Here is a 17,401-nt window from a genome sequence, read left to right on the forward strand (position 1 = left end):
ACAGTTTTGACAGCTGAGATGTCAGAAAAGCACATTTATTACCTAAAATATAATTGTTTGTTGGGTAAAGATAGATTTCACTTTCTTATACTTGGCAATAGTGATTTTCCACTTAGGTGTGTGTGTGTGTGTGTGTGTGTGTGTGTGTGCTAGAGAGAGAGCAAGAGCCTGGAAACAGAACAAGATCAGTAGTATCAGCAGGTGTGAACACAGCATGGATGATAAAGGTGGATGTTTGCATCTGGGAACATTGCTCTTTCCATTTGGGCATCTCACTGGGAGCTAACAGCTGCAAATGGTTCTGTAAAAGCTGCTGGTCCCTATGGGAACCAGCTGTGAACAAATATATAAAGGCTTGGGCTCTAATGTGTCTAGGGAACACTTGTAGTAAAAACTGCCCTGTAAGCTGCCGATCCAGCACGTACACCTGTTACAGAGTACATATACTTGCAGTAGTTACACGACGTGTCACTTTGAAATTGATATTTCTGAGAGGGGAATTAACCTGCTGTATTGTTTTGCCATACGTGGCTTAAATACGATCTCACTTCATATTATCCACTGTTCCTGCTACATTTTTACTCCACATACTGCATTTTGACAAAATAATTTCAAAGTAACGACACAAGTTATTAAGACCTTTGAAATGCATAAAACTTTTAGGACCATCAGTTGCACAATAATTATGATAGTGAATTTCTCTTAAGAGTGAAAGTCTGTTGCCAAAAAACAAATTCTGAACAATTCAGGAAAAGTAAATACATTTTGCAAAATAAAAATTTGCATGTGATTGATTAATGATCAAATGTATTAATAAATGTCTTAGAAATGTCATTTGTTCTGCTCTCTGCAGCTCTATACAGCAATAGTATGGCAGTCTGGCCTAAATATGTGTGTGAGGAAATATGTAGTCCTCATATGTAGTGACTATCATGATAATTGTAGCCACCTGGTTGCCAGCATAGCTGGACATACAAGTTAGGATTTTAAAAACTTTTTTTAAATTCTAGCTGTGCAGTTTAAAAATTGTGTCCTGTTAAATTAAAATATTGATTTGAAATCCCTTCTTCACCCCCAACCTTAACTCAAAAATATTATAACATCATGTTATCTTGTTGTATAGGGCCAAAATGTAATGGAGAACATGTAATTACAGTTACATATTGAATAAACTGCAATGGTTACTCATTTTTCCAACAGCCCAATCGGGTTTTAAACAGATGACAATGCATATTTCAAACACAGTAAGCTAAATCCTTCTACATGCATTGCTGTATAGTATTGTGTTTTACTGTTTCAATAACCTTGTAAGGTTAAGTTCGTCTGCACTAAAAACAAGTTAACGCTGCACACTGGAGTGAATCAGTTGTTCTGCTGCGTCTGCTTTTTGCTTTGGTGCACCTGTACATTCACTATTGACAGGGTTGGTGCAGTGCTGCTGAGCTGTAGTGGATGCTGCTCTAAAGGCTGAGGTCTGGCTGGGGATCGCCTGAGTGACTTAGGCAGAAGTGTTGCCCCGGCAACGGCACATCCTGCCTTGCTTGGTGAAAGGTCCTTACAAAAGGGACACTGTCTTCACAACACAAACAACGGCATTGCTGCTGTTGCCTATTGTCTACAAGCTAGCAGCTAGTCACCAACCTATCCTATCTGATCACTGCAGAATATACATTGCATTGGAATTTGGCATGAGGCTCCTTTTGCCATCATAAAAATAAACAGCAAAGCACCTTTTTGAAATTTCAGTGGAACTGTAAATGATTTTTATTGTGAATTCAGTAATTCAGGCCTTTCATTTTTATCTCAACCTGCATGCTTTGAGAGATTATCTTCAAGCTCCAAAAATACAGAGGTAATGTTTAATAGTGCAGTGTGTGTGTGTGTGTTTGTAGAATGACACAGAGATACTGAATACTCACAAGCCACAGACCCTCTTCATACACCTCACTACTACAAAGAGTGCCCTCTGCAACCCCTGTCAAACTACAAGCTCCTTCAATAAGAAGCCAAAACATGAGAAACAAGAAGGCTGTGTGTGTGCGTGTGTGTGTGTGTAAGTGTGTGTGCAGAATGAGACTGAGATACTGAATACTCACAAGCCACAGACCCTCTTCATGCACCTCACTAGTACAAAGAATGCCCTCTGTGACCCCTGTCAAACTACAAGCTCCTTCAATAAGAAGCCAAAACATGAGAAACAAGAAGGCTGTGTGTGTATGTGTGTGTGTCTGTGTGTAAACTTTAATCTTAAGCCCATCTCAAGTGTTTGACTCAGAGAAAATCGGTAACTGCAAACATACTGTAGCCCTTCCCCCCCCCCGGACACACACACACACACACACACACACACACACACACACACACACACACACACACACACACACACACACACACACACACACACACACACACACCCTCCTCTCTCTATTTATCTCTCTCTCTTTACCTTTTTAGAACAGGGGAATTAGCCTGCACAGCTGCCCCACCTGTGGTATTGCTGCAAAGTTGAGCTCTAATCCTCCAACAGTGTTAAAGTCACACAGTTATAATCCCCACAGGCAGTATTCCCTATGATGGAACCAATGATCCTTTGTTTCTTTCTTGATACTGGAATCCACCAACTTCCATTTAACACTAGCTGTGTTTTATTTTGCTGTGAATCCTGCTATGACTGAAGACTTGGGTCATATTGTAATAACGCTCTTTGAGATACCCCAGTATGCGTGTTAGCATTTTAAATACTGTCTTACGTTCTTGATAGGTTGTGTAAAGGATGCGGAAGCGACTTTTGCGGCTGGCCTCGTCTGCCCACATACGGATGACTCCCAGAGTGGAAACCAGCATGATGTCATTGGCCACAGTGGAGCAGAACTTGCTTTTTAGGTCTTCCACCGAACTGAGAAGAGACAGGGTGAGATAAAAATCTGTAGTTTGTTATCAAGTAACACAAGTGTTGGCTGTGCATCTCAATGATCCAGATTATTTAACAGAAGCAGCCAGGGTTGCTCATATTTTTAGGCTCATTATTTCGTGATCACCATTTTTATATTCTGATTACCTCCAGATAAATGAGGTTGTTGGGGAGCTCATATTTGTTTTTAATCATACTGCATTTACTGATACAGTTGTATCCCACTTATGACTCCATTATCTTAACATATCAAATATGTTTTATTTGATCATAATGTTAATATCCTATGATGTGGAGATAAAAAACAAATTATTGCTCTACAAGGGAAATTGCCAGTAAAGTTGTCATCTGGTTAGCCCATTAAAAGAAAATGTTAATATAACATGGTGGAATACACTTAGAGTATCTGCTCGCACTGGATTGGAAGAGCGATACCACTGCCCTAGTTGCAGTAGCATCTGCTTAGCTCTGCACAAAGACTGGAAACAAGAGGAACCAGCTAGCCTTTGTCAAACCTTGTTAAATGTAATACAATCCACCTTCAAGCAACTTCCAGGAAATGTTAATGATTAATATATTAACAACTAATTAGTAAGGAGAAAAACAAAGTACTGTATAATATTGAGAAATTGCAGTTTTATGAGGAGCAATGTATTAGACTATTTACTGACAGGGTGCAGTGACTGCCTGAGGTCTTAGCTGGTTGACTTGCACTGGTGGTAAAACTGGTCTAGATTTCTCTAAATTCATTCTTTAAAACATCCCAAAATGCCTTCTGTCCTGCAGCAGGTTGCTTTGGAAAATATTAACATCAGATATGCATTATTCCCTAGTCCTTGCCATGACCTGCTGCCGGATCCTAAATGTAAAGGTGAAGAAGCGGCTTTGGCACAGCTGAGACTTAAACCATATATTTCAGGATAGTGGGGTCAGGTCTGAGTTCCCTTACAAACTAACACTAATTTTTCAAATATAGCTTGGGGCAGCTTGTTTAGCTTTTGCACAGATAAAATATTATAATCCTTTTCCTGTTGCTCTTGAGGTGGAGAGATTCAAAATTTTAAATAACTCAAAAACACAGCAGAGATAGAGTTTAGTAATTTGAGAGCACAGCAGGCCCCCCCTCCTGCCATCACCTTAATCCACCCAAAGCTCTTTTTTCCCCATAATGCCACCTCTATAAATATTTAAGTCTTGCTCACAAGAAAAGCAAAAAGGATATTTCTATCTGAAGATATAGAGATGATGATGAGATAAACAGTCTAAAAACATCATAACCAAATGTGGCGACTATGAATTCCATATATTGCACATCTAAACTGTACAGACCTGCCACCATCGTACACTGCCACAAAGTTGCGCTTGCATTCGTTGGAATTAGCCATCTCATAGTCAAGGAAACGTAGGTATATCTGCGGAGAAAATACAGCGAAAAAAAACAACAAATCAAATTGAGGGAAATTAAGGACACTACAACACACACCTACATTTGGACATGACAAAGGAATAAACAGGACAGAACCAAATGAGCTTCACCGAGACCATTTCCTTGAAGTTCAAGTAACTTTTATACCCAGTGGCATATGCAGCTGATCATATGCAGTTTATAACAACGACTTATAAACTATGGTTTCTAAATATTGTAAAAGGGACCACAGTGTTTTATTATCCTAACAATCCCTTGTTGAGTGTAATATCCACCTTGACTCCTCAAAACAGTTTCCTGATTGCCTCCACATTACTGTCTGTCATTCATCAGGCTGAGCTCGCCCATGTGCAGCTATGGTTCTGGTCGACTGCGCACAGCACTCGACATCATTACAGTTAATGAGTGGAGCGTTCCCAAACTGTGACAGGGAAATGTGATGCTTTCAATGCCCAAAAACGAATGCTGCAGATGGAGCAGGATAATGGACCTTGCAATGTCAACTCAGCAACATGACAACTGAAATGGATTGGATGGGGGGGGGGAGAACAAGTTGGCCAATGTCTGCCATGGTTTGACACAATAGTGGAATAAAAAAGTGCTTGATGTCACTACATGCTTCATAATGCAAACATGAATGAATTTCTGTATGTTCTGCAGAGGCCAGCAGACAAGGCAGGCAGCTGCTTGGGGCCCCAGTCCAGTAAGAGGCCCCCGAGGGCTGACAAAGGTTAAACTATGTACCATTTCTGCAAAGGACTGTCAAGCTAACAACCTGGGTCCGGCCCCGGAGTCCTGTGTCTGGTTAGGTTTAGGCAAGAAAACCCTTTGACTTTAGGGTTAGAGCAAGACCGTGGATGTGTTTAAAAGTAGTAAAAGGAGATTTTCCTGTTATACCAGCCCTCGATCTTCCTAAGACCCTAACCAGCTGCTGTACCTGCCCAATTACATCCATAAAATGCTTTAAAAATGCTGTAGTCAAACAGACTAGACAATGTACTGCAGGATCAGCGGACAAAAATATGTAGTCTGGTAATATTTAATTGACACGTTCACTATCAACATAATTATAACATATTTGCTAAGTTATGAAATTTAGATGCAAATAATTATGATGTACTATAAGTCACTATGATGTGGTGTGGTGTGTATTTTATTGTATTTTCCACAAACATCTGCCTAGGGCCCCAACAGACTCTAGGATCGCCACTGATGTTCTGAACATGGTGATCTATAGGTCGTTCCTAAAATGTATATGTTCCAGAGTTTCTTTGTCCCTGCTGGCAGGGCTGGAAGATGGAAGAGGCTCTAATTTTTGGCAGAGAAGTGAGATTGTGCTCTCTTCAGTATTGCAGAGGTTTCCAGCACAGTGCTTTTAAATGTGATTGAAAAATTATGGCAAAGTAAAGGTCTCACATTTAGTTAAGAGATGACATGTAAACCAGAAAACTTTCCACAAAGATAAAGTAGTTGTTATGGATGAATGGCGTTTGAAAATGGCTCCATTCCGTGTAGCACAAGAAGCCTAATTTAATATGAGGTTGTCAAGGTTACCGGTTAAGGTTATGGTTTGGTACTTTTGGCTGAATTTGTCTTTAAGTTCAAGAGGCAAATAATTGGAAAAAGCACCAATAAGCATGTTAATTAGATCACTTGGCCAGTCAGGCTCCCATCAGCTAGTAGTAGCAAAATTAGACATGAGGATTTCTGCCCACCGTACAAAGAATGCATTAGAAGCATTCATCTGCAACTAATAAAAGTTAATTCAGTCAGGTATGTGTAATTAGTCTTCCCTAACATTGTTAATAAACTGTATATTCAGATGTTTTTAACAGGCCTAATCTGGTGCCAATGGCTGATTAAATCGACGAACTTACAATCATTTAAGAACACAAACTTCCAGTTTGATCATTTTGTTTCTGAATGGAGAATTGTAATAGGGGTTGTTGAACTTCTGCATCCAGAAATTGATCAGTTGCAGGATTTTTTATACAAACGTTCATGGTCCCCATTATATAGATCCTGCAGACTTTGGTGATCCTGTGAGTTTTCATCCACTGTCTTTGTAGACATTTATGGTTCTGACTCTAACTCCTGTCTGCCAGCTCATGCAGAAGGACAATGATTCTAGTTCTGCTACAGAAAGACACCAACAAAAACAGCCTTTTTGAGTGCCACAGTCAGACCCCGGACTTAAAAGGCAGAAAATGAAGCATTTTCTGCCTTTTAAGGCAAAACAGTCCAAAATTCTTCTGATCTCAGGAAACTATTAACCAGCTATTAACCAGAGGTTTACCTATTTTTCCAACAGCACTGTGAATATTTAATAGTTGCCTTCTATAAATACATGAAATATCATAGTTGGTCGTGTGTTATTAGCTTAAGCACAATTTGTCAATACATATGAACTGAATGAAGTCTATTGAGCAAGAAAGATACTTCCAAGGGTTCATCTACTTTTTCTTGTCAGTGGGTATTGAGAAAAGCAGCACACCTTGCTGAAAGTTTCTATTGGGTCACCTAGAACCTAGAAGAAAGGTACCATGCATCTATTTATGTATGTGATTGTGTTCATTTGATTCATATTGCTGAGTTTCACCATAGGTTAATAATTATTTATACTTGCAATACTTTTACTTAATCTTTGCATTCACAAATGAATGTATGTAGACATGTAGACATGTCTGACAGATGCATGGAAAGGTGATTATGAGGGCATCATTACTTTAGCTGAGCAAGCATTGCACACAAAAACAAATACAATACAAATTGGTGACATTCTGCAACAGAATGTCACCAATGATGAAGAAAAATCTGAGCGCAGAAGGCATCAGAAAGCCAAATGATGGCAATGTATCAGATAGATACAATCACTAATTTGCAATTGGCTTCCTCAAGAAAACATGCTGCCTCATCATTGATTGTTCAGCAACCCAATAATGGTGCCAAAAATTCAATACAGACTGTGAAAGAATATGTTCTCATTCTTCCTAAAAGGTGGCAGTAACATGTCCACATTGTTCATTACAGTCACAATTATTGTCCACATTTTGGCCATTATCTTCGTGAAAAGATACGGAAGGTGTCAGGCTCTGCAGACAGGTGTGTTGGAAATATCCAGACTGTGTGAAATAGACAGGACACAAATGATGTCAGTGGAAAACGCTGGAAAAGTATTAAGAGTCAAAATGTGGCGAAAATATTTCACTTTTCAACTTTTACTTTCGCTGACTTTGAACAGCAAAAAAAAGTAAACATGTTACTAGAATAACATCCTGTAGTTGACAAGAGTTAATGTAAAACTTTATTTGACGTCTTATCATTTAGTATCATCTTTAAAACACCATTTTAATTTGTTCACTGGTTATGTTTTTATTACACACCCGTATTTCAAAGGAGATATTGTGTTGCTCAGACTTGCCACAGTTGGCTGTGTTGTTTCTAGTGTCAAGTGGATCCCCTTAAAAGCTAATTAATCGGATTTCTTGAGGTGCTTAGAGAGAAACTCGTTTTTAAGTAAAGTTGGAATTAAAATGACACATGGTGGTGAAAAGAATCATATTTTGGCATAAAAACTGGTGCAGTGCTGTCACTTCTGGCAACAACACATGGTCATTACTTCTTACCTGCAGGTAAATCCTTCAATCAGTCTCCCCTTTCCTTCACTTTGACGCCATCCCTCTCTCTGCCATCTGCCATCTTAGCCCTAAACCTATCCCTATACATTTAGATCTTTGATGAAGAAGCATTATTAAGTATATATTTTTCATTTTCCTTCTCCTCTGTCGCCCTCTCCTCCCCTCTCTCTGGAGGGCTGTGGTGCAGTCTAATTAGAGCCTCCGGTTTAGGATGTCATTATCTTTCTGCTGTTTCTGGCTACAGTGCAGAACTGAATCAGCATAGGGAAATAAAAGCCCTCCCCAGCCTAATGCATTCACATACACAGTAATGGTGGGGGGTGGAGGGTAGGGTGCTGTTCTGCATCTTTGACACTGCAGTAACATGTGGCTACGCATGTGTGTGTGTGTTCAAGAAAGAGACTGGAAGTGAGAAACCAAAGGAGACAAAGGGAGATACTATTGTTATATATGTGTTACTGAGCGTGAGTAGTGGTCACAGAGGTCAGAGCCTCAGGACTGTGATTGATCTGTGCTAAAATTTTTATTTGCTGCCTTGCCAATCAGTGGCAATGACTGTCAGCCTTTGGCCCATGACTTGCCTTGTGAGGCTTTACTGCAGGGCAAAATATGACACTGATTCAGACCCAGGAAAATACATCATAATGTCAGGCTCACTCACTCTGTTACTCTTTCATGCACATACCCAGACCATCGCACGTACAAATGCATGTATGCAGTCCTCTGTTATGGTCGTCTTTGGGGGTGAAATGTAATTGCTAACTTACGCGCTCCATTTATTGGGACTGAGGAATTGATGCTGCTTACTTTTATTCAACCCTAACATTTAACCGGGGCCAAGGTTACTTCCTAATACCTGTTTCAATGATACAGCTATTGCATTGCTCCACATGAATGCTGATGGGGAAGAAAACAGCTCAAGGTGTATGATGTACCCTTATAGTTCCTGTGTGCTTAGGGTTCAAAGTAGCTAAATCCGAAGGTCATTTATGAGAGAAAACAAGGGCGTTAGCTGGAAATATGCGTCCCAAAGAATATGAGATAAGAGCTGTGGCTGTGGCCATGAATCATAGTCACACCAATATTACCAACCAGTCATATCAGAAGCCTGTGCGTGTTCGTGTGTACTATACAAGAGCTGCAGAACAAGAACCTGCAGCACAGAAAGAGAAACATGCATAAAAAGTACTATGAAGTAAATCAGAGATGGAGCAAAGCTTGTGTACTAATGTGTACTTTTAAAATAATGGTACTTGTAGCATAAACAGGTACCGAATTAGTGAAACACATAGGGACATGGTTTAGCTGACATTGCAGCTGCCTTATTGCATTCCTGGGAGAACACACACATTCAGAGAAAAGAACCCCACTAATAAAAACCTACACTTTACATGTATTAGCTTCAGTTTTTGCAGTAACCTATGGCAGGAGTGTGTTTAGAGAATTTTCTAGTTTAAATTTTGGATAAAGGCCTAAAATGTCTAAATAAATTGTTATATGAACATTTAAAGTCATTATAGTATAAGATTCAGGTCTTTGTTACTTCACCATTTTAAATATACGTAAATGTGGCTGGATTTTTAAGTTAAACACAAGGCTCATATTTGTATAATATAAAAGTCTATGATAAAATGTGATCTTATCCTCTAAGTGTAATGCACCCAGACGGGGGCTCGTTCAGCAGTGGATTCACTGCAGTCATGGACTGGCCTGCGCATATGTGAAGATGAAACAGCCATAGGAAGTTACAGCATTTATAAAACACTGCCTTCACCTGCGCATCTGCACTACCCTCAGGTAGCTATGGGAGCATGTCTAGTGTGTATTACATGTGGCAAACGGTGTGTGTGTCTGTATTGGTATATATGCAAGAAGGGAAGCAGAGAAAACAAACAGGCTGTTGTGGGGCTCGGGGTCTAACTGCATAGCAGCCTTATTTCATCAACACTAACTCTCCACTCTCAGTGGTCCAGTTTATAACCCCCACAGCTCCCCTCCCTTTATCTCCCCCTCCTTCTTCTTTTATCCCTCCATTCCTCTTGGCAATAGCTCATTGATTAAAAAATTGACCTAACCCCAAGAAAACCCTTCTGTCTGTCTGTCTGTCTGTCTGACCCTAGAAGGGGAAGTTGACCTGCAGCGTCAGACACTTGGATTGCTGCTGACAGGAGGTTGTGTAATTTTAAAGCTTCCTACTGCAACAGTTCTACCTTATGTGTGAAGGAATGTTGAATGGAAACAGCAAATTATTAAAAAATAAAAAAATCTATATCTCAACCTAAAATTTCAAAATGAGTAGAGATGAAGACCTACAATTCAACAATCAATTCTCATTTTTCTTTCTGATGTGCAACCATGTTCTGCTGATGAAAACACATATTTAATACTATTGTATTTTCAAATTTGTCTCTACATCTAATTCAAACTGTAATAGGAGTATAAACCTATGTCACTAACCTTGGAGCGTGGGGGAGCGCGGATGTACCATTTGCAGTCGATGGCCTCCGTGACACCGGCCTTCCCATCTCTGGTGATCTGATGAGACTCAACGATACCTTCTGGACCAACCATGTCATACTGACAGGCTGAAACACACACATATGTATAAACACACACATGCAGAGATATACACGAGCAGTTGAAGCAAACACAAGCAAACATCACAAATACAAGACAAACAAATAAGAGACAACCAGTACGCAAACATTATATAAAATTGAAAGAACTGCAATATAAATAGGGTTAATGAGATAAACACAGATTTCACTGAAAAATCCATTTTTTAAGATCTTAAGTGAGAGAAAGGAAGAAACAGAGGCTGAGAGAAAGAGTATACCTACAGGGCAGAGGTGGGGGTACTCCCAAGTCTGCAAAGTCCGGATCTGAAGAGAGAGCAGAGGAAGGGGCATTCATTTTTAATACATGATTACAAAATCAGGATCTTCACAGAGGCAAAAACAACAAGGTGTAACAACATAGCGAGAAACTTCCTGCAAAGAAAACTACAAATAGCCTCACTCACTTTCAAATTATTTTAGCATCTGTAGCTGCTTTGCTGCTGCTGGTGTGTTAGCTGTCAAACATGTCCTCTGACTTGTGACAAAGCCGTGAGCTCTTGTTCTCTGTCTTCACACATGAATGTTGCACATATTAATGACACCTTAATGACACACGATTTCTCTCCAGAAATAAAAGTTATGCATGAATAGACTAATAGGACTCAGATGCTAAAGCCAAACAAACGGTACAGTTTAAACAGTAATTTGAAAAAATCCAAAGAGGACTCCACATGCAAAGAAAATATTGACCAATAAATGTAAAACTAAATGTTACTCATCGACTACTGTAGTCCTACTCTTCTAAAATAATCTAAATTATGTATAATGCCCTCATTAATGTTGCACTGGTTAAAATATGGAATTAACCAAATTTATGCCAAGTGAAATTTGCAAGCAAATTAGGAGGTAAATTTGGGTTGTATGGATTAAAAAAACTGTCTGTTATCAACAGAAAACTGTTGATATCAGACAGCTTGATTATGTATTTGGCTTATGACACTAAAAACAACAGGGAGCTCTCAAAATGGGTTTAAATATTTGTTCTATTTTGCAGTGTCAGAACAATCCAGTACTGTAGCTTAATTGGGAAAAACTAAATAGCAAAAGCATGAAAAATCTCTTAAAGAGAGGTTGCAGGCAATTTTAGCAAACCATCTGTAAAAATAAGTTATAATAATAATAAGTTTTTTATGTAGAGCAAAAAAAAAAAAAAGGGTGAAGCTATACATTTTGTCAACTGAATAACATAGGTGTTTAGAAATTCAGCCCAGAGTCAGAAGTTTCAAACTGTTTTTCTGTATAATGTTGCAATAAATTACATCAACAAGCCCAGTGTTGCTGAGGTGCGTTACCTCCTCTTGCTAGCAAAGCATCACAGTCTCGTCTCTTATCCCCAAAGATTCAATACCATTCTTCAGATGACTTCACTCAAGAGAGAAATTGACTTGTGAAAAATCTCTGCTGCTCTTTCACATCAACATCTCATATTTAGTTTTGTATCCACGGATGTTTCAGCTGAATTTTATACCAGGCCTTTCACTACAATGGCATTAAATGCCATCTCGTTGCCATACTATTAAAAGTTACATAAAGCTGACACGCCTCTACTTACTTTTCTCTTACCGCACTGCCTTCACCTGCCTGTTGTTGATGCTTTTCAGTAATCCTCTGCCACATTGCTCACTTTTTCATCCACCTTATCCAAATCTTTGCCTGTGCCTTTTTTGTTGCTTCTCATCTGATTTGTGTGCCTTCTCACTCCAACTGCCTGGTTCTGACCCTGTCAAAGCTGCTATAAGTAAAGAGCACTTTGATTTCTACTTTTACTGCTGTTCTACAAACTTCTGAGTCCAAACATTTCTGTCAGAAATGTTCCTTACAGCATTGTCGTTGAAATAAAAAGCTCCACAGCGTTAAATACATTCCAGCTGATTCCATTTTATTTCAGCCTATAGTGACAGTGCTTTCAAACATATGCCATTAGCTTTGAGCTCTGAGCTACATTTATTTTAAGGACAGGGCTTGTGGAAAAGGCTTCACATTAAATCTGATTGTTCCTTGCCAAATCGAGACATGGCTACCACTGACTGAGCTCACTGTGGAAAATGAGGTCTGATTGCACAGCGTGAACACCTTGCCTAAATGTCACTTTTTTTGTATGTATGCCCTAATTTTTCTGTCTAGACATGAGTCAGAGCATCAGTGTGTGTGTGCCAGACACGAGGAGCAGCATATCCAATATACCTGGTGACACAACACCAGATATAAAAAAAAAAAAAGGTGAATTGGTTGGTGGGGGAGGACGAGCAGTCAGTGTTTTGATGATGACACTCGCTGGATAAAACCTATAATCAAAGCAGAGAGATTCTTGGCCCGATTTCAGCTGTGTTCTAGTGGGGATTCAGACGATGCAACCTCCCATTACAGTGAAAAGAAGACAAGACCACGGAACACCTGCAATAAATCTAGCAAGGCTGCGAAAAACCCTCTCTTCTTGGCACTTTGAACACCAACCAGGACATTAGGTAATAAAACCATCCTGCGAACACAAAAGCAGTAAGGGGAGTTGGTCAGAGTACTCATGTGCTTCTCTAGAGGCTTTCACTACATTTTCCTTCTGATTCATTGCTGCTTTCCAGTAAGACTCAAATAATCCAGTCCAGGAAAAGCTAAAGCCACCACTCTTTTCAGCAACCACTTTTTCCACATATTAATCAAAAATGTAGTCCAGTTAATACTCCCCATAAAACTACAACTACAGTACAACTGTGCCATGTTTTCCAAAGTCTTAAAGGAAAAGTTTGGTCATTTTCCAAATAGTATTTACAACAACACCCATTCACACACTGAAACAAACAATGGTCGAGACATTTTTAACAAATGTTGCCCCACATGGTCTAAAGTTAGAGAGTCAGCTGTGGATGTGCAAGATATCCAGTGGAATTATGCTGGTTCATAGCATTTAAGGAAATCGTTTTTGAAAATGTTTTGAAAAAAGCATTTTGGAATGAAGAACCATGTGACCCAGTGAACCATTTTTATTTTTGGAGGTTTAAGGCATAGGTGCATAAGGTAATCCAGATTTCAGGCCAAAGTATTACTCATGAGCAATTCATTGATTTACAAAATGGGCAAGGTTACACTATTGCTTTAAGCACATTTATTTGTATCATTTAAAAAAAGCCTTCATCCTCTTTATCCATCACTATCAATGTTGCTTATGACTATCTGTGTAAAAGTGTGAAGCAGGAGGTAGGTAGGCAGGCAGACAGTTATGTGGGATGAGGAAATCAAAGGAGAAGACACTTAATGAAACAGTGACCTTCAGGTCAACTGTACTGGTTGTGTCAGATATTTATCATTGGGCTTTGTCATCACTTAACCCGTCTTGATCACAAGGCCAAACACTCTTAAAGGAATAGATTCATATATGTGTGTAGCTGCTGTTATGTGCATGCACACACATGCACACCCCCCCCACCACACACACTTTTGATCAAGACAGTTCTTTACTTGACAGGTCCCAAGACACGGCTGTGACTATAAATGCCTGTTTTGTGACCCTTGACCTTTCCAGACTCCTGAATTTTAATCTAGTGGATTCCATCCCTTCTGCCATCAATCACCCCCTCTCCCTACCTGCCCTCCATGATTAATCGTTTCAGTCAATTACACAGATTGATAAAATGATTGATGAACTATGTAAAGTACATGTACTCAATCCACAGCAGGTGATTAAACCTGTTATTTATAAGCTGGGTGTCTCAGCTCGGTCCCACCATGTAATGTTTGATTGCAGGGTGAACATCAAACTTGAAAAGCATTGCTTTATGTTCGTACAGGGAATAAAAAATACCATAACAAATACCCAACTCACATAGGCATGGTGGCAGGGTGGTTAGCACTCCCACCTTACACCAAGAAGGTCCAGGATTTGGACTGAGCTAGTTCCCTTCTTTTCTCCAGGTACCAAAACATACAAATAGGTTAAGTGGTGACTCTAAATTGCCTGAAGGTGTGTAGGATGTAAGCGTAAATGGTTGTCTGTCTTTATATGCGGTCCTGTCATAGACTGGCAATCTGTCTACCCCACCTCTGGCACAATGGCTCCAGCTCCCCTACAACCGTTAACAGGATAAGTGGTAAAAGATAACAGATGGATGGAATACCTAACTCGCCACAGTGAGCACTCGGAGAAATTTCCCCACAGCACACCGTTATGTGCTGACATGTGAAATATGTGTGCTGCTATTGTATTCATACTGCAGCTTTCCTACGGTGCCTGCTTTTCTCACTGCACTGTGTAAATGCTTTCGACTGAGTGAGGTGAATTCAGAGCAAATCCAGTCATGGCCCCACCCACTCCTTTCTTCATAAAGCACTACTAAGAGCATAATCTTTTGGGGCTTACTGTATTTACCCTTTGCAACACAGAAAATGCTCCCTTTAAAGCCCAGGACATAGACTGCCCCACAGTGCTGCTCATGCACTTATTGAGCTTCTTGAAGGGAAAAATGCTGTCACCATCTTAATATACGTAAACCTTACAAAGATTCTATATATTAACACCAATGTACAGCTACCAAAATTTGAAAAAAATGCTACAACAACAAGAAATCTCAACAGTGACAGAGCACAATTTGCAAATGTTATATGAAAATGCCCCCAGAAATAAACACGAGCAGCTTGCAAATGTCAGCTCAAATTTGCTCATCATATTGCTTCAAAAATATGTTTATAATACTGGCAGTGCAGCAATGGTAATTCAGTTTGGCAGCAAGACACAAAAACAATCATTAGGAATTTGTTTTAGTAAAAAATAAATAAATCTGAAACAAATAATGAGTAGGCCCTGATTAGCGCAGTCTGGCTGTGTTGGGGGAAATGTTCTTTATTGAGCAAGCATATACACACAGTCAAATGAAACAGAGCACTGCAGAACTGTCAGGAGATGTAAATTTCTAATAACTGTGCAATCCCAGAAGTATTGCATTGCTCTTCATAATACAGCCACAACACTATGTTTTATTAATGAGACACATTACATCTCATTTTGAACTGAACATTAGGCTCCATTGCTTTATACCCCTTCAGTATTAGCTTCTGAGCCTCAGTGCATGTACAACTGCATATGAATGGGGCTCATGGTTATCTCTATGTGGCACTATTCCAGGAACCAGTGAAGACAAACATGCAAAACACACATCCACACACACTTAATGTATAAACAGCCCACACACAAAAACTCAATTTCCCAGCGGCCTCATTTCCTCTCTGCTGCTGAGCGATGACATTTAAATAAGCATCTGATTAATAATCTCTGCTAAAGTGGTTGATCAAGCTAATGAATGGCTGCCATTATTCACACCAGGCCCAGCTGTGGATAGAGTTTGAGAGACACACAGAGGAAGAGGTAGATTGATAGGAAAGGAAAGGGAAAGATTTTTCACAGTTTGATTACTTCTTCCCCTTTCAATCACAAAAAAAGAACCATTTTGGCAGAGGTGATTGTCTCATTCATACTTTTACTCTTTTTTTGCATTGAATGTGTATCTGCAGTTTTCAATCTATCAGTTCACCCAGATTTCAACTCCAACAACAGACCTACACTTTACATGCTGAGCTAAAAAACATTGCCTAAGCAAACAAAAAGCCATTGTGGAAACCCTTTGCCATAAAGATTAGCTATATACAGTAGCTAATACCCATTCAACAGAGCTTTGTTGACGAATGACAGCCCAACTATTCAGAGGAGTAGTTGTGATAAAATGGAGGCCACGGTATCTGTCAGGGACTGATAGGATTCACTACAACCTGGGTGTCATGGCCAGTGAGCTGGGCCTGTGCCCTGAACAGCGATTAGCAACCATGTGCTCCCAAATGCCACACTGCGAACAACACCAGCTACACACCCAGCAATCCTGCTAAGAACTACCCAAAACTAGTCCGAAGAGGAAATAAAAGAGTGTGGCTCATGCTCATGGTGCAAATAGTGATGTGAATTACAACTTTTTTGGTTTCATCCAGGCAATCGAAGCTCAACTCACCCTCACTTACATTTATACAGACTTACGTACAGTCTGCCCTTGACCTGTCTTTATCCCAGAAGCCACCAATGGGATGACACAATGAGGTGAGCTTTCAAATGAGAAGACCAACTGAGAAAAAAGCTGAAGTAATACCCACCCCATTTTCACCCATCAATGGCTCAAGTGCCCTTGAGCAAGGCACTTAACCCCAATATGTTCCAGTGGAGGTGAATAGTGTCCAGAAATAGCAGTTAAAATAAAAAAAAGATATCATCTGTCAGACCTCAGAGGACGGACGGTCACAGGGTTTCAGCAGCATATAGATTACAAGAACTGTGTGATCTCGGCCCCTTTATGTGCACCAATGACTCATGTGATACATTATTGATCTCCATAAGTGAAGCAGCTATAAAAAAAAAGCTCTTGGAGCAGATAGAGATACAGTGACTTGCTCAAGGACACATCAGTCTGCACCTGCAGATGTACACCCCATGTTGGTTGGGAATCACTGCTCTAAACCACTGAATAAAGACATGCAATGTATTGTTTTAGAAAAACCCACTAATGTGGCCTGATGTATTTAATTGTGTGTTTTGTTTATTTACTTCCTTAATCAGTTTTGATTACATTAATTCAAATGTCACTCTTCAGTCATGTTGTCATGAACATGTTGGCGTTGAAGGTGAAAACCTCATACTGTTAGTTAATCTGTTCATTTGTCCATCAGTTCACCTCTCAGTCAACACAGACTCACACACTCAGAACTCACAGTGTATTTGCCATAGCGAATAATCCATGAAGATTTTTGCATTGAGAGAAAAGCAGGGAATTTGGTAGAT

At 39.7% G+C, this 17,401-nt stretch overlaps 1 protein-coding gene across 6 annotated transcripts in view; it reads right to left on the reverse strand.

Annotated features, from left to right (window-relative positions):
- The window catches only part of neto1l (neuropilin (NRP) and tolloid (TLL)-like 1, like), a 63,185-nt gene that overhangs the window by 12,729 nt on the left and 33,055 nt on the right, over positions 1–17,401 (reverse strand). For 5 of the 6 annotated variants that reach the window (XM_067486002.1, XM_067486003.1, XM_067486007.1 and 2 more), the window contains 4 exons: positions 10,816–10,857; positions 10,433–10,560; positions 4,241–4,323; positions 2,751–2,896 (listed from right to left, as the gene is read on the reverse strand). In XM_067486002.1, coding sequence (XP_067342103.1) covers positions 2,751–2,896; positions 4,241–4,323; positions 10,433–10,560; positions 10,816–10,857 — 399 coding nt within the window. Of the gene's footprint in view, positions 1–2,750; positions 2,897–4,240; positions 4,324–10,432; positions 10,561–10,811; positions 10,858–17,401 lie in introns of those variants that run through there. The other variant, XR_010911716.1, reaches the window with a different exon arrangement.

Source organism: Channa argus, chromosome 19 (assembly GCF_033026475.1).
Source record: "Channa argus isolate prfri chromosome 19, Channa argus male v1.0, whole genome shotgun sequence".
NCBI lineage: Eukaryota > Metazoa > Chordata > Actinopteri > Anabantiformes > Channidae > Channa > Channa argus.